The sequence below is a fragment of the Siphateles boraxobius genome, unplaced genomic scaffold (assembly GCF_051911475.1).
Source record: "Siphateles boraxobius isolate OS27281-9 unplaced genomic scaffold, OSU_SipBor_1 2, whole genome shotgun sequence".
Classification (NCBI taxonomy): Eukaryota; Metazoa; Chordata; class Actinopteri; order Cypriniformes; family Leuciscidae; genus Siphateles; species Siphateles boraxobius.
The window spans coordinates 10,450,898-10,477,459 of record NW_027508810.1 but is presented as its reverse complement, the minus strand read 5'-3'; the positions used below and the strand labels follow the sequence as shown (position 1 = coordinate 10,477,459).

At 35.8% G+C, this 26,562-nt stretch overlaps 1 protein-coding gene across 2 annotated transcripts in view; it reads right to left on the bottom strand.

Moving 5' to 3' along the window:
* gfra4b (GDNF family receptor alpha 4b) overlaps positions 1-26,562 on the bottom strand; it is a 92,324-nt gene that overhangs the window by 13,580 nt on the left and 52,182 nt on the right. The window contains exons 1-4 of one of the 2 annotated variants that reach the window (XM_077235887.1): positions 7,230-7,308; positions 6,853-7,128; positions 5,053-5,133; positions 221-566 (exon numbers count right to left, since the gene is read on the bottom strand). In XM_077235887.1, the coding sequence (XP_077092002.1) occupies positions 221-566; positions 5,053-5,133; positions 6,853-7,006 (581 nt within the window). In that variant the 5' untranslated portion in view covers positions 7,007-7,128; positions 7,230-7,308. Of the gene's footprint in view, positions 1-220; positions 567-5,052; positions 5,134-6,852; positions 7,129-7,229; positions 7,309-26,562 lie in introns of those variants that run through there. The other variant, XM_077235886.1, reaches the window with a different exon arrangement.

Sequence of the window (26,562 nt, the reverse complement as noted above, 5' to 3'; positions counted from 1 at the left end):
GCCATTTATACAGACATGGATTACAAGGAATGTGAAGAAAAGATCTTTTCTTATCGGCAGTAATACGCGAGTACTCTCTTTTATCTAGACAGCTATAGAAAAGCCAAGGCTGCCTTTGGCCTGAGAAAAGAGTGCACACAAGGTGAGTTTTTTAATCCTGCCGCCCACATGGTTATGTGGCTGTCCAAGCCCAAAGAGAGGAGAGGCCTCGGAAACTGACCTGCAAACATAGTCGGCCTTACAGATCCTCATCTGGGAGAGGCAGCTGGGTTTATCTTCTCCCTCATAGGAGCAGCTGGGCACAATGGTCTGTCGCCGTCTCTCCGAACAGGCCATGTCACTGCAAGGGCAGAACAGCAGCTCGTGGGTGTACTCTGCAGGCACGCGGTCGAAGAACCGGCGCAAGGCCTTGTTGCACCTTGATTGGTTACACAAACCCGACTTGGTGGATGGCTTGATGCATGTTGACACATACTCTGTGCGCAATTTCTGGCACACATCGTCGATGTTGCAAGCTTTGGCCGCATCCAGGCAGCGGTTCACTGTTGTCATACCGACCTCAGAATCTGTGGAGAATTCAAATGTTTCTCAAATTCAATCTTTAGGACTGACTGAAGTGATAAAATCAGGTCTGTTTGGTCACACAGTGTAGATAATATCCAGTTAGTCTCAGCCTCATTGTATCAACCAATATTCTGATGACAAAATTGGTCTTCTGTACAGCCAGTCAAGGAGAATAAATTATTTTTGCCACATTTTTTATTTTTGCCACATTTTTTATTACTGTGCTATGATTCATTTCAGATAGCCTTGCCCCTAAGCACAAGTAAAACAAAATAAACTTAGGTTGATTGTTTCATGTGTCAGTCAGAGTCTCTACCTGTGTCTAGGGCTGCAATATGGACAAGAATTTATGCCATCAAAGGTTCAAAAGTTTGAAGTCAAAGGCAGTGTTATAGTTAGGGCCCTAGCAAGAGAATCCGGGACACCGCTGCAGGTATGTCCTTAATCGAAATTGCGTTTTGGAGGGGGAGGATGGGGGGGGGGGGGGTGTTATGGGTCCCCTTTGGTTGAAATCACGTTCCAGTTGTGTTGCGGAAATCAGAAACCCGAATCATCACCAACTTTCTTTCCCTCTAGCTATGGCCCTGGTTGAGTCCAGGCCGAGACCTGAGTAGGTTGAGTCAGAGTCAAGAAGAAGAGGGTCGAGTCCAAGGCAAGACAGAGACCTGAAGAGGGTCTGAATGATTTATACAGTTTAGTTATGGAAACAGTCTCAAATCTGAAACAAGACTCAGGGTGCTTTCACAATTGATTCAATTGCTTGGTCTGAGTTTGATTGCTCCCCCCACTCCCTGCTACCACCAGCTTGTGTTCACAAGGTATATTTGGGTCCAAACCGCTGTACATTTCTGTCATTAAAATGACAGCTGTTTACCCCTGTTGCTATATCATGACAAGCCAGGAGAAGGCTGAGACTTGCTTGCCTCACTTTTATACTTTGGTTTTTGAATGCTTGGTTTTTGAATGCTTTGGTTCAGCAATAATCTGTTGAGAATAGCTCTTGCATCTAATGTGGCGCAAATGTAGTACAAATGTTCTAAAGTATGCAGGAGTCTATTTCTCCTGGAGGCAAGCAGAAATACAATTCTCTCAGCTTGCAGTGTGTCAGACACACTTGTCAGGAATGTGAGTGAGAACACCCACAAACACACAGTTTTACAGAATCATATCATACGTCATTAAAGGCACACTATGTAATTTTGCAAAACAAAGACGTAGCTTGATGACACCTTGGTGCTCGCGGTAAATCAAGAAAAGGAGATTTAAACAAAAAGTCTAACTGTGTTGAGCTGTATAACAATGATTAGTTTTCTGTCAATGCATCTATCTAAACAGTTTCTCACCTGTCTAATAAAACACATAATATATTAAAGCCCCTTTGGTGTTTCTATAGTTTCTATAAAATATAATAGGATATTATTATATTATATCCATATCCACGGATATGGTCCGTGTCCTGGTTAAAACTGCTTTTTTCTCTGGATTTAAAAATTCTTAGAAACATTTGGGATAATGTAAGTACACAAATTGACACAAAATATAACACTGCTCTAGTGGTTTTTGAATATTTGATCCAAAAATCTTACATAGTGCGTCTTTAAAACTTCACTTCTGCAATTTAGTACAATTGTGTTAAATCAGCAGCGACCCGTCCCAGAGTTCACATGAACTAACACCCCAGACCACTTTTCTGAAGCGGACTCGGAAGTTTGTGAAAGCACTCAAAGTCCAAATGCTCACGAGTTCATGATAAGACGAAGATCATGAATATATGGTCTTGGAGATTAGTCCCATCTCATCGTTTTGGCTAAATAATGTTCGGTATAGACATATGACAAGAGGATGAAAAGATGATGTGAAAATGCATATCCATCATGACAATTTGACTCATGAGGTGCATCAGACAGAAGTATCACCATACAGCGCACAGAGTGAGTGGAGATGAGTGGCCGTTTTCAATTCAAAAGGTGTTGTGGGACTAAAAATGGAGAGGAGCAAATGGGTAAAGCGTCAAAACAGTGAGAAACTTTGTATTTAAATGAGAGTTGAAGAATGTGGGCTGACAGCCAATCTCTGTGAGGCTTTTTGCTGCTCAGCCTACAAACAACTAAATGGATTTGAGTCGGATACATCAAAACATCAGACTTCAATGGTTCTTTGCAGCACCTTGTTCTTCTATCAAGACCAATTTTGGTTGGATCAGTCTTCTGTTGCTATAAGGTTCTATTGAGATTTAAAACTTCTTGATGTTACATTAGGCTCATTAAATCAGTGTTTTGATTTAGGGTCTTTTTGTTTTCTATATTTCTATTAATTTTTACTTATTTCTATTTAGTTTTAGTAACACTGCCAAGGCTGTAAAACTGCAACAGCATTTTAGTGGCATGTTAAAAGTAATATATATATATATATATATATATATATATATATATATATATATATATATATATATATATATATATATATATATTATTTAATATAATAGTAATATTGGTTTCATTTTATTTTGATGGTCCCTTTCACACATTCTGTTGACTATAAGTAACGTTGCACCTACATGTCTACTAACCCTCATTAGGGTGTTTTAGTATACTGGTAGAGTTAGGGTTAGAATAAGTTGACATGCAAATTTACTTATAGTCAGTAGAGTGTCTGTTGAGGAGCATCACAATAAAGTGTTTGCAGATATTAAGCAGTCAGTCTACTGATACTCTAATGAAAGTTAGTTGACATGTAGTTGCAAAGTTACTTATAGTCAACAGAATGTTCAAAAGTGACCATCAAAATAAAGAGTTACCGTAATATTTTGAGAATAAAACTGTAATATTGCGAGAATTATGTTTTGAGAATAAAATGTTTCTAAAAACGTTGAAATTATGAGAATGACGATTAGAATATGAAGCATTTACAGTATAATAATATTGCCATGATGACTTGTCTTATATAATACTAAGACATTTTTCTCAAACTTTTACTGTTTTAATTTTCTATTGATATGACTTCATCTGTAAAAAAAATATTTTATTCTCATCATGATTCTGTAGATCTTAGATGTTTGATTTTTGTTTTTACAGGAGTGCTAAAACTTCTGCTTTTGGTTGTAACTGGAAACTTTATTTGTAAGACTTTTGGGTTACTAGATGTTCTGTGGCTATCACTTTTGCACATTTCACAAGTTCACACTTTCATATAATCAGATAAGAGTAAAGGTTATGCGTATTTGGCTTGTTGTCCGATTGGGAGGGCTCTGAGGTCGGAATTTGGCCGAACCCAGAGTATTCCTCGATTCCCAGGCTGGGATAGGAACAGTTAGGAGTGAGGAGATGGGGTGGTGGAGGGATGTTGGAAAATTGTCGTGGAACAGAGGTAAGTCTGCTGTATATTTTGCCACCTGTCACGCTAATTAAAATGATTATCCGAACGTGCTTCTCCAGAACTTTGTTAATAAAAAATCATGTTGTGAAATAAGGAAATGTAGGAGGTTCATACAACTCAAATAAACAGACTACTCTGAGGCACAACTCATTACGACCAAAGGAAATGCCTCTTGATGTGAAAGGAGATGGAACAAATTAAAAGGAATGCCGTTAAAACGTCTTTCCAAGAAATCATTTTAGCATTCCGATCAACATCATCAAACAGAATGGTCTGCATCATGATGTTAATGCAAAAGCACAGTAAATAACTAAGGCTGAGGTCAGTAAAACCTGAGGAAAATGAAAATAAGCAGCTCATTCTGGGAAAATCTGGAAATCTCTCTCTATTTCTTTGCGATTAATAATCACAGAAGAGCCAAGAATGTCTGTCCACATCATTCAGATAAAAGCTTTGTTGATTCTTACAGAGATGATGAAAAATCCAGTCCAGACACAAAGCTTCAACAAACAAACTGAGACTCTGACTAATTTCCACAGGACAGCTGAGCAAAAACAAGGGTATAACAAAAGGAGATGACAGTGAAAACCAGCTTCAGAGCAACACTAATACATAACGACTGAGACTCTCCCACACCAGAGACACATTTACACTGTTAATACACATGCTAATAAGATGTTCTGGGAACCATGACATTTGAAGTGAAGATTATTGCACTAGGATCCCTGTGTGTTGGTGTGTGTGGTTTTTTTTATTTCTAACTATGACTTTTTGTTAAATAGGTATTTTTCTAATCCCTGAGCTCCCTTCTAATCAGTCACAATACAAAGAGGCTCTAGATAAAGACACATACATTGAAATGAAATGTTTGAAATATTCAAGCATTGGCTACGATTACATGCACTGCAATAAGTTTTTCTTCCTTCACATGTACGTCAAGGTTTTACAAACGTTGTTTCTTTTAAATTCTTTTTCACAAATACTCATTCTTTTTCATTAAAGAACATTTTCATATTTTAGTATATCTTTGTTATATACGTTTTGCATTACTAAAGCTTTATTTTAAAAGCCAGGTTTGCAGTAGATTGCCATATTGTATTAAATAGATCTTACCTGCGGTGATGGAGGCCAGACGGACAAAGTCATAGCCTTTCTGCACTGCTTCATATGGATAGTTCTCTACCAGGTTAAGCCCTGCAAGAACAAACATCTTGTTTCAGAAATTAAATCCTGTATTAAATGTTTTATAGAGAACAATATATTTTATGGGATCATGTGGAGTCCAATACTGTTAGTCTAGGTGTATTTAATCAAAAACAGGCATAATTAAGTTTTTTTTTTTACAATGTCCTAACCAGGTGTGACGTGATAGCAGATGTTGTTAGAGCTATCCCACAATTTACCAACACACCACAGCTTTGACAGCCATTCAAAAGTTGCTGTGTATTCTGACAAATCTAAAACTTACTATAACCAAAATATAAACGTGAAATACTTTATTATATCACAGTAGATGTTTTGTCTGTGCCTGATTTTTAAAGGGCTCTTAAAAGTGTGAAATGGGTTTATATTTTTACCATGCACATACCAGTGAGATTTCACTCTGGGCTAGACGTGGCAAGAAATGCATCAAGAAACCAGTCAACCGATAAAATGTCCTGTTGCAGAACTTGCGGTTGGTTAGGATATCAACTTCGATTAAATTTATAAGATATTTTATCGCTTGACGCTTTATTGTGTTGCGCCTGGCTAGGACATTGTGTTTAATGTACATTTTCCATTCTGTCATTGACAGCTTTAGGAATTCAACATGTAAATGACTGCTGCATACCAGTGTAGTTCACACTTCATCAAGGCAGGTCAAGTGACTCAATTCTGAATATCTGTTGTTAGGCAATCATATGTCATATGTTAATTTGTTCATGCTTGTGATGTCTGTACCATAACAATTTCTGAGCTATATATATATATTTAAGCTTTGTTTCAATAAACAGTTGGGGATAGGATTAGGGTTAGGTTATACACTTATCCAAATCACGCTGTATGACTTGGGTATCTAATAAACTTGGGTACAATATGTATGTAGACTGTACGATGATGACACCTATTGAATTGTAAGCTACAGCACAAGTTAATATAGAAGAATCAAACGTCATCAGCATGGCAATTGGTGAAATGAGTTGAAATGCGCTGAAAAAAAGGAGGAAGCAAAAGAGGAGAATATAGATGCGGTCATGGCTAGGGAAAAGAGGCCAACTTGGCATGCCAATTTTGGAAATGGAGCTTGAGGTAAGTAGTTTTATATTTTAGCGTCATGTCCCGTTGATCAATATGCCATTTCATGTAAAATTTTTGTTGTCTAATCAGTAGCAGTAACACTGTGAGATGATTATGCTAAATCTATGACACTGTCAGAAGTTATCGCGGGCTATCTTTGGTTGCAAGACCGTGACAACAGCCATGTACGACTTAGGACCACCGTTTAGAAGCCAGGACAGGAATCGTAATGATTGCTCATCTTTCATCTGGGACAGCCCAAAATCATACCATGTGTTCCAGGCATAAATAAAATTAAAGCATTAAATTGACCAAAAGTGACAGTAAAAACTTTTACATTGTTTCAAAATATTTTTTTTTAAATGCTGTTTTCAACATTGATGATAATAATAAGAAATGTTTCTTGAGCAGCAAATCGTTATATTAGAATGTTTTCTGATGAATCATATGATTGTGAAGACTGGAGTAAAGATGATGAACATTCAGCTTCACCATCACATGAATAAATTACATTTTAAAACATATTCAAATCGAAAACAATTATTTTAAATTGTAAAAATATTACTCAATAGTTTACTTTCTCAAGGGTGCCTCAAGACATTTAGATACGAAGAAAGGCATTGTTGTGTTACTCACCATGCATTCCAGATTGGTGGAGACTCCAATATATGCTCAGACAGTTTTTCTCTCTCTTCATGCCTCGTCTGCACTGGCAGCCGTGCAGAGGGCTGGACAACAGTGCAGAAACAGCATTTGCACACTGACTGCGGGCCCCAGGGCCGAGTTTCATGCTGCCGTTCCCGGCAACGCATTGGCGAAGGGTCCGAAGGCGCGGGCTGCAAGTTTCATCACTGGAACAGGTGTCTCCCGCTATAAGACAGTCTCTCCCCGCAGAAAGCAGTACCTGCAAAGCTAAAGGATATGGGCTAAATTTAATAAGGAAGGGATCTGTTTTTTCCAGATGTGGTTTACTATATACTTTACTGATATCATTAGAAGAGCAAACAACCAACATTAAAATATCCATCTTCTCAAGTTTAAGTGGCTGGTAAGTGGTACTGCAGCATCATAAACAGTGACCACCAGACAAAACATCTCCATTTCCACACAAAACGCCTATCAAATAACCATCAGGGTTCACAGGCTACCCTCAAACACCTGCCCTTCATTAGATACAATCACATCCCATCAGCCGTTCAAATGTAATTATTCACTTTTGCTAATTACAGCCTGCTGATCCGGGTCTGTATTTTTATAAATGCTTTTGTTTACTTATGAAAACCCTTTGTAAATTGTATTTACTTGAATTGTATATTGACATGCATGTGCTGTATTTGTTAAATGAATAAACTGTCTGGATTGAGAAGCATAACTTTGATATATACAGCACTAAAATTGTCCATTTTTATTGCAGAAAAGTTGGGGAAATTTCTGACAAACATGTGATTGTGATACGTTTGGGACATAAATATCCAAAATCTTTTGAAATAAAATATTATTCAAATTTAGGAAACCCATGGTAGATATTTTAGCCAATTACCGACATCTATTTTGCATGACCAAACATTTGCTTTTATTTTGTACATCATATATATATATATTACTTGGGATAATCAAAATGACTTTGCAATTTGAGGTCAGTAACATAATAAGCTTCTAATACTGGAGATGTAACTTGGCATTGCTTAAAGAGTCAGAATAAATGCATTTAAATAAAAGAATAGATGTGACACATTTCCTGAAATGACATACAGACAGATACATAAAATATACCTTGGGTTGCAACACCATCTGTTAATCCCCTGATTTCATTCAATGAGAAAAGTGCTCTGAACTAAATTCAAACAAAATACATTATTTCAACATCTAACAGATTTATGCATGTGCTACTGTTTTGGACTAATGACAACGTCAAATAAGAAGTAAAATCACAACGACATTTTTGGATCGAAAAGCAAATGAACAGCTCACTTTTGAAAAGCATCATTGCATGTCTTTGACATGGCTTCTCATCCATCTGTGTGCTTGTCGGTGATAGCCTGATGTTTTCCAGGCTCAGTCGAGAATAGCAGAAATTGTGGGCTGGTATTTTGTACCCAAAAAACTCAAAGGCTCTCTGACAGATGCAACCATATGCAGAGAGCTTTGAGGAGGCAGGGAAGGCAGTGTATCATGACTACAGACGTGAGAATAAATCAACATGACAGCAGGCAAAATGAGACTTTCTATATCTTATTAGAGCATTGTTCAACATAAGTGCCTGAGCTGGATTAGGGAGGGAATAGTCTTAAAAAAAAAAACCCAGCCACAGTTTGATCAAACCAAACACAACGAGACAATTCATTACTTCAATTAAACAATCTTGTCCTCTCCTTCCACCAGGCTAGGAAGCATATTAATGAGCAACGCTACTTTCTTAACTTTAGTTCCTGATGCATGTGTAATTTATTCCTTTTCTTTGTTTATTCAAGATTTACATTAACGACTGGAAATTGTGGCCATGAGGGAGACGTGTTTGAACTAATTCATATGGGAGTGAGGTAAAAAGCTTGTTTGTTAAGCCCTGAACAATTGGCCCTTGAGACTGGCTTCTGTAATGTGTGATGATCATTTCTGCTCTAATGACTAGAACTGCACGCCGTGATGACTGTCATATTTTTCCTCATTACACAAAAAACTGACACTCATGAAGATCAAGTTTAGTATAGTTACACAGCGCAGTGTGTGTGTGTAAGGCTATATAACTGTTTATGGTTCTTCTTCAAATTACGCAGTTTCTTTGAGATACTCTATAAAATCGTGTGGTGAACAGAACATTCCAGGGCCCAGTTTATGGCCGGGCCCTTCTCTTTCCGAAACAGTGGACAAAAGTTTGCTACATTTTGATTGGATCTTAGTGGACTAACACAAACAAACTGTCCAACGCCATCAGGTAAAGATGCTAGGACAACAGCCAGACACCTCTTAGAGAGCCAGAAGAAGACCTCTGGTACCAAACCCGGGAAGGACAGGACTTGGTCCACATGCAGTTCCCATCTAGAGACTAATTCCTAAGGTTTAGGCCAGTGACTGCCATAAGAATTCCTCAGAATCAGCAGTAGTGGGTGAAATAAAGAGAGATCACAATGATCCATCCAAATCCATTCATAACTATGTGTGGAAACCTTAAAACTAATGCAAACTACACGCATACATTTATGTATTCTGAAAAATACGAATTCCCACTGGCAGCTATTTGAATAGCAACATCTTACACAAATTCAGCTGTTAATGTACAAATGAATAAATGCATGACAGTTCAATCTTTTTCTAGTTTGGACTCTTTTTGTTTAGAATATTGCCCAAGGTATTCTGGTCAAGGTTTGGAAAGTGTGAAATGCATTGGTAGAACTTTAAAGACACTTTAAAGACTTCTAACTGTGTGCTTTATGCAAATAAGGTCCACAGGGGAAAGAAAGTCGGGCCACACTGTGTGTGTGTGTGTGTGTGTGTGTGTGTGTGTGTGTGTGTGTGTGTGTGTGTGTGTGTGTGTGTGTGTGTGTGTGTGTGTGTGTGTGTGTGTGTGTGTGTGTGTGTGTGTGTGTGTGTGTGTGTCCTCTGATACCAGCAGCCAATCACAGCACTGGAAAGGAGAAGTCCCAAATTGCATTCTCCTCGTCATCGGAAAAAGGTTAAAGGTTAAAGGTTAAAGGTATCCATATTTTCAACAGACACTTCTCGCTTGAGCAAGGGGGTAATCCATCAGCCGGAAACTGAAGCTTCGCGGGAGCCGCCATTGTAGCAGAACTTCACCTGCTGTTAGCATTCCATTGACTCCCATTCATTTTGGCGTCACTTTGACAGCTAGTAACTTTACATCTGAGGCGTCCAAAGACTTAATTTGTCCATTATTTATTTCTAAAGAAACACGACAATGTATAAAAGGCTCCATTACTTTGTAACTGATGTTATGGCCACGTAGAAGCCATTTTTGTAAAAATAGGCTAACGATTGCGTCATAACCATGCGACTTTATGCCGCACAATAGAGACATTACCGTATAGACAGGAGGAGAGGCTCGCAGGCAATCTTTTACTGTCCATGAGGCAATCAGGGGAACATGGAGACATAAAGTCAAGGGAGAAGCCCATAGATAGAGAGTCCATAAAAGCAACGGGACAAAATATTTCAACAACGTTTTTGAGGAATTAGGTGATTCAGATTTGTCTCGGCACAGCTACTAGAAGATTTACAACTGTCAGACTGTCGTCAAGCTCAGTTTGAGCCTGCACAGTCGCTCAGCCATCAGGAAGTGAGTGCTTTAATCGGGCTTCAGTTTTCTCCGTTGAAATCAAGGGGGTCGCTGTGTCCATTTTTTTACTGTCTATGGTTCTGAGTCCTGGTCTGCGAAGTCGAGACAGAAACATATCCACTGTTTTATTTTATTCATTTATTTTCTGCTTGTGCGCATTCGTGATTACCTGAATGTTTTGAATTTTATAATTTGTTTGTTTTGTATACCTGTTTGTTTTCATATTGTATGTTAAAAAACAGCTATGTACTACTGTTGAATCAGATCGAATGCATTAATATTATGAACAGCAGCTATGCTAATTATCTCCCATCTGCTTTTCTTCTGTCTATCTTTCTTCTAGGTAAATAGCGTTCGTCAGCTCCAGTTTGTACCCAGCGTCTCACGGAGACTTCAGATCCCCCAACACCCGCGATAAGATGACTAAACGCCTGCGAAGAGACGACTCAACGCCTTTGAAGAGACGACTCAACGCCGGCGATATGTTATGCCCTAAATTAATACATGATTAACTAACTGTATTTTTCTACGACCACGTTCTGAGCCTCCAGTATGGAAGGAAAGAGACATTAACAAACATTACGTTCTGAGTCTTTGTTCAACGAGACTGTATCAATTACAGCACGTCCCGAGTCTCCGTCTCAGGGAGACAAAAGTGAATTGAACAAGTTTTGAGTGTCTGGCCCAGAGAGGCAGAAGACAAACAGACATTTTCAACAAGGTTAGACTCAGGAGAGCAAATCTTCACTTCAAGGTTCCTTCATCTGCGTGTTCCAGATTGTTAAGGACCTTCTTGGCAAGGACAAATAATCTGATAGTCATCTGATGTACTCATAAATTAAAAACACACCTTAAGTGACTTGTTATACAAAAATCAGTCACTGTCAGTCACTATACAATCTACATTTTAGTTCACTATAGTTAGCTGTTCAAATAAATGCTATAACTTGTATCTTGGAATGTGAAACATACATGTTAAGCAATACAACAATACAATCCATTACTCCACCACACAGAGTCATATTTTGTCATATTCTGATTATGTATGCATCATAAACACATTCTAAACTGATTACCATAATCTGATTGAGATCGTTATTCTGGTTAAAAAAATTAATAAAAATAATATATATATATAGGTATATATAATGCTGGCATAAGACTGTATTCATGTTGTTGTTTTTTGTAGTTTTATTAATATTTTGAATTAGCTTTTATTTTTATATTTTTAGTTTTCATTTTAATTTAATTTTTTTAGTTTTCATTTATTTTTTATTTCAGTTTAAGTTTTAGATTAGATTTAGTTTTTATTTATTTCAGTTAATAATGTTAGTGTTTCAAATTTCAGATACAGTTCATTGCCAAGGTAACATGGCAACATTATATTTTTCAATGTTTCATTTAGTTTAAGTTTTTAAGTTTTTTCAACTAATATTTATTTTATTTTAATACAGCTTTATTTCAATTAACAGAAGCCTTTCAGTTAACAATAATTAGCCTGATTGGTAAAAAAAAATGGAATGTCTGTTATATTTACACATACTTTTGTGTAAACATATTTACATATTTACAACATATTTACAATGTTTTGTATATATATATATATATATATATATATATATATATATATATATATATATATATATATATATATATATATATATATAATATATATATACAAACATATTTACATATACACACATACATATTTACACAAATGTAGCTCTATGTGAAACAAGCAGCAGTTTAAAGTCCAACAACTGTAATAAGACATACTGTAATAAGAAGCTTTAAATTAAAAACAACACAAAATTAACCATTCATGTTCCCTTTAAACCATAATCTTATAAGACACAATTTCCCTATACCATCACAGCAATACAAGCATGAATTATTGCAGTTTAAAACCAAATATTAAAGTATGTTTTAGCAAATTCTGCAGTCAGGTCAGCTTTGAATTTGTCTTAATTTGGGGGCTTTTCTGAGAAAATATTGATATATGTGATGAATCGCAATGCATTTACTGGCACATCGCATACAGTCAATGTGTGAATATGAAACTATAAAATCACATACTAAATTTGTCTGTGCAAAGTTATCAACATCTCATGTCATCAGCATGTAAAGCCAGTAAGCTCTGTACTTCATAACATAAGAAAAAGAAAAATTGGTAACACTTTACAATGCAGGTGCACTAATATGCATTAATTTGTGCTTAACTAATTCAAAGATAATCAACTAAAAGTCCTAACATAATGATATCTTTGCAAATCATTATGATTAATTAAGTTGAAATGCATGGCTTCAACTCATTGTGGTAATTAACACATTCATTTACACTAGGCTATTATTTAATGTTAAGGAATTAATACATGATGGTACATTTAACTAATAACAATTCATATACAGTATTACTTAATCAATTAATCTGACAGACTTTGTATTAATTGCTGATGCAGTAATCATTAATGAATGGTTTAGATCTTCATGAGTCATACATTAACTCAAAATTATCTGTGCATTAGTTAAGCATGAATTAATGCACATTAGTGCGCCCGTATTGTTAAGTTACCTAAAAATGAAGTGGGAGCACTTGAATTACAATAGTAACACACAAGCAGAAGTTCAGTCTCATCGCTGTTACAGTTCCAACACATTTTTGTGCAGAAGAAGGTGCACTCTTTATGCGATAAACAACAACAAAAAAAGCTGCACATTTCTGATTTTAAACATCACCACAGCTGCTGGCAACACCGCTTAACTTATTTTGAACATGAAACACTTCAAGACCCTATGTGTTCGAATAAAGAAAGAAAGAAAAAAAATTCAACAAAGATGTTTTCTGAAGAAACTAATATGTTGTGTGTATTATTGAATAAAGGCGGTTTCACTCAATATTTGTCCTTCACACTTTTGCAGTCCTGCAGGCCATGCAGTATTTCCAATGTGTTCTCTGCCTGTCGGGTTCCAGTGAATGCCTATTTATGCAATCTCCTTTCAGATGCTTGTGGAGAGAGATGTGTGAAGGTGAAAATATGACAGTAGCTGCCAAGTCATAACAAATAATGTAATCTAATACTGTTCGTTAGCTAACGTGACATTTTGTCTTGAAATGAATGTCGAATTCTTGAATGCTGACAGTGAAAGTATTGAACATTCCCTACTCAAGTTTAAATACAGACAAATGCAAATTGAGATTTGAGAGCTTTGCCAGAGGGCAAGATTTTCAAAATACTAAATATCATCAGAAAAATCATCTTCCGAAGACTTGGACTTGGAGTCATATAAACTACTTTTATGGTGCTTTTGCCTTCTTTAAAATAAGTCAGGGCTTGACCAGGACCTTGTGTACCCACAGCCTTATAGCATTTATTTATCTGATAATTCACAATGACAATGTCATATTAGTGTTACAAACCTTCTAAAGCTTATGTAGAAGCCTAACATTACTGCAAACACAAAACCTACACATTTAACTATAAAATACAAAGCCACTATAAGGTTTACAGTTAGGTACAGATACGGGTAATTCAGCCAATCAAAAACACCCAGCAAGTTCTACAGTCACTTCTCTTTTAGTACATAATTGTCATTCACAGCACATCAAAGCCTGTGGGCTTTCAACCAGCAAATCATAGCTTTTAGCTTCTGTATTTTTGTACACATGCACACACTAACAAACACACAATCTCTTTTAAGCAGCTGGTGCCCTGTCCATTGTGAAAAGTGAGAGGCAAAATTGCACAGCAGGAGTTCTATTGATCTAAAAATGATAACCTGTTGTTCGAGAGACCCCTAAGTGGGCCTGTTATTGTAAAGACGAATGGAACAATTCTACAGTCTGTGTCCACCTAAATCCAGATAATTATTGTCCCAAATCCGCATGGGCTCATTGACCAATATCTGATCCAATCCGACAAGAGAGTTATTGATCTCTGAAGTCTGATTTCAAAGTTAGCACATACTAATCCGACTCAAAGTTTTAAAAGACTATAACATTCACTATTTTCACTTACTCAAATTACTTCTTTAAAGGTTATTCAGGGATTTTGGCAATTTGGAAATCATCTTGCACCAATGTTTACCGCAGGCAACTAAAACACAGTACGAGCCGTCATGTCCGATGACTCTTATGACCTGGTTCTTTTTAATGAGTCAGGTTCACAAAAACATCACTTGTGATTTAGCCGTTTGAATAAGAAACGCTCAGAGCTGTTACTGAGTTCGCATAACTGACTCACACTGAACATGAGGCATTTATGAGTCCAATTCAGAGTTGCCAGCAATCACGCATTTGATTTGAGACACACAGTCATGCTCTCACACCAAATAAAAAGACAACACAAAATCAATCACTATGAATCATCAAATGATTGGTCTAACACAGACATTCTCAATTGGACTGGTCTAAAGCATCAAGAGTCTGCACCAATGGAAAATATCTTTCCATAAAAGCTATCTTTCTGCCGTACTGGAGAGAATGAGACGAAAGTGTTTCTTTGGAAGAGGCCACAAATCAAACTACATTAGGAAAAGTGCAGGACCCAAGCTCTCCCAAACATGAGAGTTCTTTACCAGAGGTCATACATGCAGTGTTATGGTTGTCAGGTGCTGACAGAGATTGATGCACTTGAGAGATGAGAACTGTTATGTTCTCTTTATTCTGTACGTTACGCATTCAGATTTGTGTGCATATATCCATTTCACAAAACTATTTGTCATAAGAAGCATGTCAAGCAGACAACGTAGTAATGAGTGCAATTGAATATCCATTTTCATTAAATATTTGTTCTATAATCTAATGCTTTTTAATTATCTTGCTGCTTTAAAACTGTGGACAAATAAGATGTAGGTTTCTATTATTAAATATATATATATATATATATATATATATTGATATATATATTGATATATATATATATATATTGATATATATATATATATATATATATATATATATATATATATATTGATATATATATATTGATATATTGAAAACTGTGGACAAATAAGATGTAGGTTTCTATTATTAAATATATATATATATATATATATATATATATATATATATATATATATATATATATATATATATATATATATATATATATATATATATATATATATATCTTATATATTGATACACAATGTAGAGCATCCAAAAAATACATTTATTATTTGCTTTTCAATGAATTCACTGCTAAGAAATTTGACTGTTTGGTAAAGATCTGCCAGGCAATACGTTTCATTCACCACATGTCAAATAGTCAGTGATTTATTCAGCCCATGTGATCAAAATCTCACTTCAGCTTAGTATATAAAGTTGGCAACCCTTGTCTAACTAGAAATTAACTAAGAACTGTTACTGTCGTGTAATGTGTATATTTTAATTTTAAGACTTATATCAGTCTATGCATATTTACAACATAGTTTTGTAAAAAAAAATAGTATTCCTTTAAAAAACTAATAATCGTATGCTACAAAAAAAATATTACAAACATATTAATAGTTGTTGTTTAGCATACAAAGTACAATTTTAAGATTGAATAAACTTTAGGGAAAAAACACTTTGTTGCTCTGTAATTTATGTTAACTCTTTTCCCGCAATTAATGGAATTTTCCGTCATTTATGACACAGTGCTTTCCTGCTATTTAATGAAATTCCCGGCGATCCATGTTTTCAATGTTATATGGTAGGGGGCGCTGTTACGCATCTTCTGAAAGAACAGAGAATCTCCGTATCATAACATTGACGAAAAAAGAACCAGAAACAAGCGATAAAGGCATTGCTTATGCACAGGTAAAAATAACCTGATCATCAAACATTCAACAGCATATAAATCATAACTATTTAACATTACCAAATGTAATGTCGATCCAGGATGAGGCATAGGACTGTGCTGCTTTGAGGGTGTTGATGGACTCGACCTACTTTATCTATGTTTTGATTATTGTTCTGAATCCGATCCAGACGTAGTCTTTGACAAAAATGGGATTTTCTCAGCTTTTTGTTCAAAATGTTGCTTTTTTAAAAGAAACTTACCCACATTCAAGTGTTGATAAAAAAGAATGCAGGAAGCTAAAATAAAACGAGGCTTTTGATATATTGCAATATTCTGGGGGCCATGAAAGTTTTGTGAAAATTATCATAAAATGGTGGTTGGTTATTTTTTTTATTTTACTTTATTTTACAGTGTCCTAGTTACATAATGTTACAGAGTAAATTATGGATAATTACATGCAACTAACCCTCAACCAAATCCTAATCATACCCTAACCCTACAGTAAGTACATGTAGTTGCTTAATATTACTCTGTACTTAAAAATATAATTACACTGTAACAATGACACCTTAGAATAAAGTGTAACCGACTTAATATAGAGGGGCGAATAATGGAGTGACAAATTACATAATGTACTTCACCATCATCTATCCATATGTTTCGAGCATGCAAAGAACCAACACTGCGATCAAGTGTCCAGAGCTGCAGTAGTGAAAAGACAGATGGTCAGTTCCGAGATTTCAACGGTAGTCTGAAACCACAGCCTCTCTCCATCGCAAAGTGTGTCTGCTAATGCTGCATTGGCAGAAGCCAGAATAGACACCATACATCATGAATGCAAATGAAGTGCTTGATTTGACATTTCCAATAAGCCTGTCTCAGTGTACCAGTGGGTTTAGCCAATTAACCATGTCAGTAATCAATTCCTTCAGAGCCCTGTGCTAAGTCCTCACTTCTCGCACATAAATCAAAGACAGATTAGCCGATCAGTTACCCAGATGCACCAAACTAACGACCCACTTTAGAATGGATGACAGTGGAAATGAAAGTTAATGGAGTCTGTTAGGGTGCCACCAACAGAGCTCCTTTATACCTTCACAGACACTCCCTGTGAGGGAAGAAAATGATGTTGTTCTACAAATGTGAATGTCATTTGAATTACAATCTAACAGAGAAAACTGTTTTATGTGGCTAAGGTGATATGTGTCATTTTTGCCAATGTTAAAATACCAACTCTCATCCCAGTTCAATATGCGGAAAAAGTAAACACTGGAACTAACAAACTAACTTGAGCATCCCAACCAACCTGACCAACCTTTTTCAGGAATTGCGATCTCACGCTAATTTGCCCTGTTTAGTAAATCTGGCCTATTATCTCTTAACCTTGAGTTCTCTTGTGTAACGATTTTGTTAGGACCTGGAATACATTTACTGTTTTAAGTTATATATATCAATTTCATTTTAATATGTCTATATAGTTAAAAGCAACCCTTTTGTTGGAGATGATGAGCCATCTAAGACCTACATAATTAACCTGTTTGCCAATTGTCAGTGTCATGCAAATTATACATTTTACGCACGTGGCAGCCTGAGGCATGATGAATGTTCGTTAAAACTTAAAGACAGCATGAATGTTGAATGAGGGTGAATTCACAGCTCAAATATGAGGTACTGGCTAATTACGGCCTAGCCGCACTTCCCTGACCTTTACGTCACGCACACAGAATCAGATAGAGAATTTTATACTCACACAAAAACATTTAATTACACACAAAACCGAAAAAGATTATATAAAATTTAGAGCAGCCAATCAAAAGTTTAAGGGATTTAAATATTAGCATGCCGAAAAGACAAGATGCCACACACTAGCAGAAACCAGCACAGAAACAAGTCCTCAACTGGGCACAAAAACCACTTACTGACATCAAAGGAAAATAAAATTGCTCTTAGAAAATTGAGACAGCAAAACATTTTAAGGTTTTTAAAAATTGTAGGAATCACAACTGTTCCAATCTATATGCAACGCATCACACATATTTGTGTGTACCAGAGATACAGCCCAGAGCAAAGACAGATTTACTTGTACAATGTTTTGATAGAGAAGCAATTTCCAAAAGTCAGTTCCAGGGGAAATATGTCCTCATCTTCCCCTGCAATGCAGCTTTAGCACTGTAAAGAAGAGATGTTTTATCTGCTGTTCAATAAAGTAAAAAAGTTTCATATTTAATCATTTTTCCCCCAACCTTTTCACTTCTAGTATTCCGACATATAATCTAGATACATGTCCTGTTAGGGGGGGGGTATGGTATGTATGTATGGCTCATACATCATTATTTTCAGCATTAAATTTGGTATACTGTATAGTAGTAATCTGACTGTAAATAATCTTATGTTTTGTTTTTTTCATTGGTTTTGTGATAACATGTGATAACATCCGCTTACATCAGCGGTGCCCAATCCATTGAACACCAAACAGCAAAGTACAGTCTGATTTAGATGCTTCAAAAAAGGCTTGCTTGGTAAAAGACAAAGAGTTTTGCGTGATGAAAATGTGTGCCTTGAATGTATTCAACTGTGTTCGACAATCACTAAAGGATCACTAAACTTTTTCCATGGAAACACTCTGATTGTATAATCATTTTATTTTATATTATTTTAATTCTTAATTTTGAGTTTTAGAAAACTGAATAGGGGCAATAGTCTGGAAACAAAAGTATTTTTCCATACTTATTCAGACCTGAAAATTACTCAAATAAAATGCCATACTTTTCCAAACTGTATAGTAACCCTGTAACAAATCAAATGTTCAGGCAAACAATCTTTGAAAACCCATAATTAAAAGTGCACTATTATTCACAGTCAACTGTATACTCCTAACGCTGCATTTAATGCCTGGTCTTGTTTCATTCAGCAAAGGTCTCTCAGTTGTTTCCTATAAACATGCAAAAAAAATACCCATCTCTCAAGTTACAACAGCATTTTATCACCAAAAATGGGATAAAATGCATCAGACACAAGCAGAATGGAAAATACATTAAGGCCACCTAATATCTTCTAACGGTCCACATAAAATAGACCTTGAATCTTGTAAATGCTTGTAAAAAGTAATATAATGCTGATAGCTCTGGAAAGCCAATGCTAATCAGCACGTCTGATGCATTGAACACGGTGGCCTTCCTTTAATCATGTATTTTTTCAGTAGTAGATGCCTATTCCCCACGGCTCACTTCCTCCAACAAAACACTGGCTGGTGATTTATCAGCAGACATCACATGAGGCATGTCACTCTCATAATCTCACACAAAGGCAGAGAAGCATGCAGTTCCCTAAAGAAACATGAAATCACCTGCTGCAAACACATTTACACATCCCCATTTCCTCAGATATAGCCTACCTGATCGCTGCTTTGAGATCAGATAAGTTTCATTGCTTCTGATTGAGGATTTGTCACTGCATGTTTATGAATGCATGTTTATGAATGCATGTTTATGAATGCTGCTCAGCTCTAAAAGCTATAGAGCGCAACAGCGATTGCACTTGGGTTCTGGAAAAGTATGTCTCCAGATTCCAACCAACCAGCTTTGAGATGAATCACAAAGCAAACTTTGTTTTAAAACAAAATCATCTTACCAGTCAGATAAATTAACTACTTATCCCATGAAGCATTGCAAATTTTGTAATTGCATCAAAATTGTAAGTACTTTATTTTATAATGATTGACTTATTGTCAATAAAATAATAAAATATAATATTAATTTAAAATAATAGTTACAAACGATATAAACTATATTAAAAAATGTTGGGTTTGTTTTTAATGTTTTTAAGCATGAATTAAAGTCTCTTCTGCTCACCAAGGCTGCAAAAAATACAATAAAACTGTAATATTGTGAAAAATTATTAAAATTTAAATAACTGTTTTCTATTTGAAAATATTTTCAAATGTAATTTATCCCTGTAATGCAAAGCTGAATTTTCAGCATCATTACTCTAGTCTTCACTGTCACATGATCCTTCAGAAAACATTCTAATGTGCTGATTTGCTGCTCAAGAAATATTTCTTATTATCATTATTATCATCAATGTTGAAAACAGTTGTGCTGCTAAAATGTTTTGTGGAAACTAGATTCTTTGATGAATAGAAAGTTCAAATGAATTTATTTAAAATATAATTTTTTGTAACTTTATAAATATTTTTACTGTGACTTCTGATCACTTGCTGAATAAAATGATTAGGTTCTAAAAAAAAAAAATAGGCTAATCTTACTGACCCCAGACTTTTGAAAGTTATTGTATTTCATTGCGTAATATTCAGATATAAACAAAAATTGGTTGAGAGTGTATATCCAACTCAATCATGTCATTTACAATGCTGATCTCTTGTGCTGCGGTTCTCGTTTTAATGGTAATATCAACTTATTTGATCTCTTTTCATGATTATGGATTCCACCTAGGAATTTGGCGGTTAAACATGACTTTGTTTTTTGTTCAAATCACACTGATTTGTGGTTTAGAGGCACATTCTGTTGCTTAATAATCTCAGAGGTGAAGGTAAGTATGTATTGAAAGGTGTGGTATCTGTTAGGAGTTAGTAAGCAAAGAAACACACAAACTTCATTCATCCGGTTTAATCTTCACTTTCGTTCTCACACATTACGTCAGACTACAACAGTTCAAACTTCCTCTTCAAAATAGCAGTGACAATACAAATTCACTTACGAACACAAGAAAAGGTACAAGCATATTCATGTTTCTTTAAAATTAAAGCCATTAAACATGAATCTTTCTAAATTAGCAGGATTATAAAATATGAAACAGCACTGTAGCGCTCGATGAAGAGTTAACACTACAGACTAAAGTGAACTTGTTTTGTGTGTTGCACTTCAGTTGAACCCGAAACACCTACACTGCATGGACGATGACTATCAAAAAACAAATAAAAGCCATTGTAAAACTTGCACTGGCCCATGCTGGGAGTTATTTACAGGTGGCCGAAAGGTTCAATTGCAGGACTAAGAGTTCTTTAAACAATTGCACCAACAGAGTTTCAGTCTGCTTGCCAAGAATTCGGAAGCATGCACCCAATCACACCTCAAAACAACACATTCTTATTTACTGACTGCCGAGAACATGAAAACAGGCTTGTGAAGGAGGAACAAACGAAGATGGCAATTAGTTACACACAATTGACTATCTCAGAAGGTGAAATGCAACATTCCAGTCATTTAGCCACGGTGGGAGGTTGGAATCTGACAGTGAGTATTTATCCTTGTTGCAGGAAAGACAATGGGATGGTATGAGAAAGGGCAACACTTGATGGTTTTGTCTAAATTGGCAGGCTGCTCTAGTAATTGCAGGGCCATGCAATTGCAGTCTGCATTAATGAAACTTTGGCATCTGCACTTCCAGCATGCCTTATGGCTTGAATAGAGATGAATCCTCCTTAAATGCAAAGTAAAAATTGATCATGAAATTTGAAATGAATAATAGAATAAACTCTTGTTACACTTGCAGATCTCGTACTTAATCCATGCTGGTGTAATTGCCACATGTACGCTATCTCACAGTCATTTTACTAGACTGACAAAAAGCCTCTCATACCCTCAGGATATATAAAACACAAGAGAGTACAAACGCGGGGGCGCTTCTATTTGTATTCAGAAGAGATTGCATACAGAGTGAGCGACTGTTTAATTTGAGCCATTCTCCTGAGTTATAAAACAAGCATTAATTAAAAAAGAAAGTCTAGTCGAAATCAGGTGTCGACAGATTCTCATATGCACCAATAGCTTGTCAAGCCTCAACACCCCCCACAACAAAAGACTTTTATCTGAAGACAGGGCACGATGACATTACAGCAGCAACAGAACCTGTTGGTTCATTATGGTAGCAATTAACTTATCAGCATATTGTCCTTCACTGAGCGGAGAGCAAGAGTGTGACTCATCTAATTTTTTCTGGCCGTTGTGTGGTTGAGAGACTAATGTCATTAAAAACACAGGGCCAGCGTCAGTCCTCCTCTAACGGCTGATTGTCAGGGTAAGAATTTTCAGAAACTCAGAACTCAGCCTCTTCATCATGCAAATATACTCATGAGTAACCCACACTCGGCTTATGAACAGTTAGAGGTTTGTCATTATAATGGACTAACTAGCCAAAAATGTTGTTAAACGTTTTCAAATGTACAATGTACAAGACTGCATGTTAAACTCTCACATCGTCACAATGGCTAGGTTTACAAATAATCTAACTTCATGGCCTTATTTTAAAAACGAAAATTAAAATTAAAATTAAAATTAGTTGAAGAAATATTAATAGTGCTTTCCTGCAAAATTTACTTCCATGTTGCTAGGTCGTTATCAGAGTCACTACACGATTGCTTGGGTGTTTTGGATGGTTGTTGTCAGAGTGTAGCTTTGCAGCTACCTTTGGGTGCTATATTGCTATGAAGTGTGTTCTTTTTGTACTATCTATGGGATTTGTAAACTTATTTTTCACTTTGCACAACATTTAATGTGTTTTGGCCGTTCATTTATAACAACAGCGTTTTTGGGGTCCTGAAAATGGTTTATGGTTTAAAGTTTAAGTTCAAGGTGCAAGTTTTTGAAAATGGTACCGTAATCATCCCCATGTTACCAACAAAAACGCAAATTTGTGAAAACTGTGACCTCATGTGCATGTCTAGTATGTGTTCAGTCTACAGGCGTGTAGTGTTTCTTTACAAAGTGTCGTTGGATGAATAATCCAGCTTTTCTAGTCGTTTTCAAAGATCCATGAGAATGGGGATCGGTTTGGCAACATTGTCGTCTGTACGCGAAAAAAGCAAAGGAAAAACTTTTTCCATTTTTTAATACATTGTTGTTGTTTAAACATACCCTTAGTCAATTTAATTAGAAAATAAACAGAATATCTTCCTTAACTCTTGACCCGCCATTGACGGAATTTTCGTCTTTCCACGTTTTTACTCTTATACGGTAGGGGGCGCTATTACACATCTTCTGAAAGATTACTGAATCTCCTGATCAAAACATGGGTGAAGAACATAGTTGCCAAGTCCACTTATAATACGCGACTTTGGGCTTTTTTTTTTTTGTAAGTCGCATTAAAAAAGCACGGGTTGCGGGTTGCGTTTTTTTGGGCTTATTAAAAAAATATGGTTGCTTGTTAGGAAAATCTGACAAGCAACTTTGTTTTCTTTACATCTATGGTCACGGTTGCCGTTTTCTCAATTTCCAATACATTGATTGACACTGTCTGCTCCCAGCCATAGCCAATCAGTGCAATTGTATAAGTGCTGTGGCGTAATTCGTCAAAACAATGCGCCGAATCCGCCCCCCTTATTGGAGAAAAATCCCGTTCAATGTGCAGGCAGCCGTGCGCGCGACGCTGTAATCCAATGATAGACGTTGGGGAGATGATGGACAGTGCAGGGGAGAAGAGGGATGACCTTCTTTTGTTAGGTAAATTTGTAATTTTTACAATGTTTTTGTAATATATTAATTATCACAGGCTTTAATAAAAAAAAAAAAAAAGGTCTATACTAACATAAAATACATATGGGTCAAATTTATTTTATAAAGATATATAATGTGTGTGTGTGTGTGTGTGTGTGTGTGTGTGTGTGTGTGTGTGTGTGTGTGTGTGTGTGTGTGTGTGTGTGTGTGTGTGTGTGTGTGTGTGTGTGTGTGTGTGTGTGTGTGTGTGTTACATATCCCCGTCTTTTCTTGATTGTCTTTTTGTCCTTTTCCATCTCTCCAAACCTTTTTTAAATCCTTTTTTTTCCTAATCCGCTTATCCTTTTCTAATAAAGGAGTGGTTTCAGTTTAATATGTTGCAGGCTCATTTATTGGTAATAAAAAACAAATGATAATGTTGAAACTAAATAATCTAATAATATTGGGCTTGTTTTGGGCTTGTTTTTGAAGCTACAGTTGCTTATTTGTCTCGCGAAAGTTGGCAACTGTGGTGAAGAAGAAGCATAAACAAGCAATATCATATGTAAGCAGATGCAGAGGTGGGCACAAATACATCAAAAATTATTTTGTTACAAAATACAAATACTGGCTCATAAAATGTAACAAAATAAATACAAAATACTGATGTGTAAAATGTATTTAAATAAAATACAAGTAATTAGTATTTTGAAAATACAAAAATAGTCCCAGAATAATCTTAAGTCTTTTTTTTTATTACTGAAAGGTCAATAACACAAATAGTAGCAATAACACAAATATGAGAAATGTGTAAATTCAAAATGGCGAAGAAGCAAAATAAAAAAGTATGGCCATTTCACTAAACCACTACAGGGCCTGAAATAGCTCCCTCTGACGTAAATGGCATGTATAGCTAAGTTCACATCAATGGTGTGGTAGGCTGCCCTTAATAGCAAAACGTGTTTGATGTAGCCTACGTAGCCATATTATCACCATTACTCTACTCGTGCCTTAAAGGACAAGCTCGGTATTTTACACTTAAAGCCCTGTTTTAAGATAGTTTCTGATGAAATAGAACGGTTAAGATTGAAATTTTGAAAAATGCTGCTGTCCCGAGAATTTTCGGTTTCTGTGTTAGCACTTGAATAATAGACACTCTAGCCCAGTTGGTGGCGATAATGCACCTTTGCCAATGTTTGGATAGCGTAGCCTACGATACCGCGACTGCATAACTACAGAAATAATACAAACAACCCCATTCCCGTTTCCTTCAGCGGAGTAATACCGTACCTCACAGAACATCCAACACAAGTCAATGGAGTTGGACAAAAACTATGATAAAAGATGTTGGAAAGCATCTTTTGCAGCGATTTTTGTGTAAAAATAACAGACCGAGAATTTTCGTCACAAAATCAAAATTCCATTTTAATCATAATATAAATGATTAATCATATTAATCATAATATGTGTGGGTTTGTTTAACAAACGAGACTCTAACTGCCCTGACCTCATGTGCCTTTTCCATAGGAGAATCGCGCTGCGTACGCAATTACTGAAAAACAATAGGATTGATGATTATTTTATACAAAATCAATATCAAAATTTCTCATGTAATACGTTTAAAAACGTGTAAAAACTGCAGATGGTGAACGTTATATTGTGAACGCTTTACTTGCATAGCATGGAGACTTCAATGGAGTTACGACAGACACGCTGTTTCATAATAGGTAGGGCCTATGATGTCCTTTTATGAATGACAACACAGTGCATTGGTCTCATAAGGCACAATTATTTTCTCTATAATGCCCTTCAGTGTGCAATATGTGTGTGTGTGTAGACTGTATATTTGTCACAAAACACTTTACCTTAATGCCATTTTTAAGAGTTCAAAACTCATTCACTTCTTGGAGGGAGCCCGGTCTACAGGGTGTCACGTGATTTTCGTGCATCTAACCTGGACATTGCCATTGCCAACATCAGACCGAAAATATGGCAAAATCATTTACTATGGTGATTTTTCTTAAGTATTTAAGTATTTGAAATACTCCAAATACACTCCCTCAAAATATTTTGTTACAAAATACATTTTAATTTTTCCACACCTGCAAAATACAAATTACAAAATACACTAAATTAATTAAATACGTATTTAAAATACATTTAATTGAAATACTGCCCATGTCTGAGCAGATGCATATGTAAAATAACGCGATCATCAACATTAAACGGCATATAAAACTGCCTAATGTTACTGAATGAAATGTCGACCCAGGACGAACTACAGGACTGTGTAGCTGTGATGGCTTTGATCTACTTGATCTACTCCATTTTTGTTTTGATCATCTTTCTGAATCCATTCTGGATGTAGTCTTTGAAAAAAACACAATTTTCTCAGCATTTTGCTCAAAATGTTGAAATGTTATGTAACAGCTCACTCAGAAAAAAGGGCCTTTCAGATCTGTTTCAGAAGAGTACACAGAACCCCGAATAAAAAAGATATTGAAATAAGTCCATCGTTCATAAATTCAAACAATAATGAATCAATTAAAAAATATATAAATGCAATAAATGTATCAGCAAATGTATTAATTGCAGTCTAAAAGAGTCTAGAGTGAGATCCACATTCCCTAAACTCCTTCAGATTTGCTATTTTATAGTGGTTCTCCATTTTCCAAGAACAGAGCATCCGGATGACCGCATACGAATGAGATGCACCAAGAATTAGACTTGCACATCATAATTAGATTATTTTTCCAAAAACGAAATTATTCAGGTCATGGAAAATGGTGTTTACATGCTGATTTCTTGGTGTCTGATTATTCAAAAATTTAAGCTGTCTAAT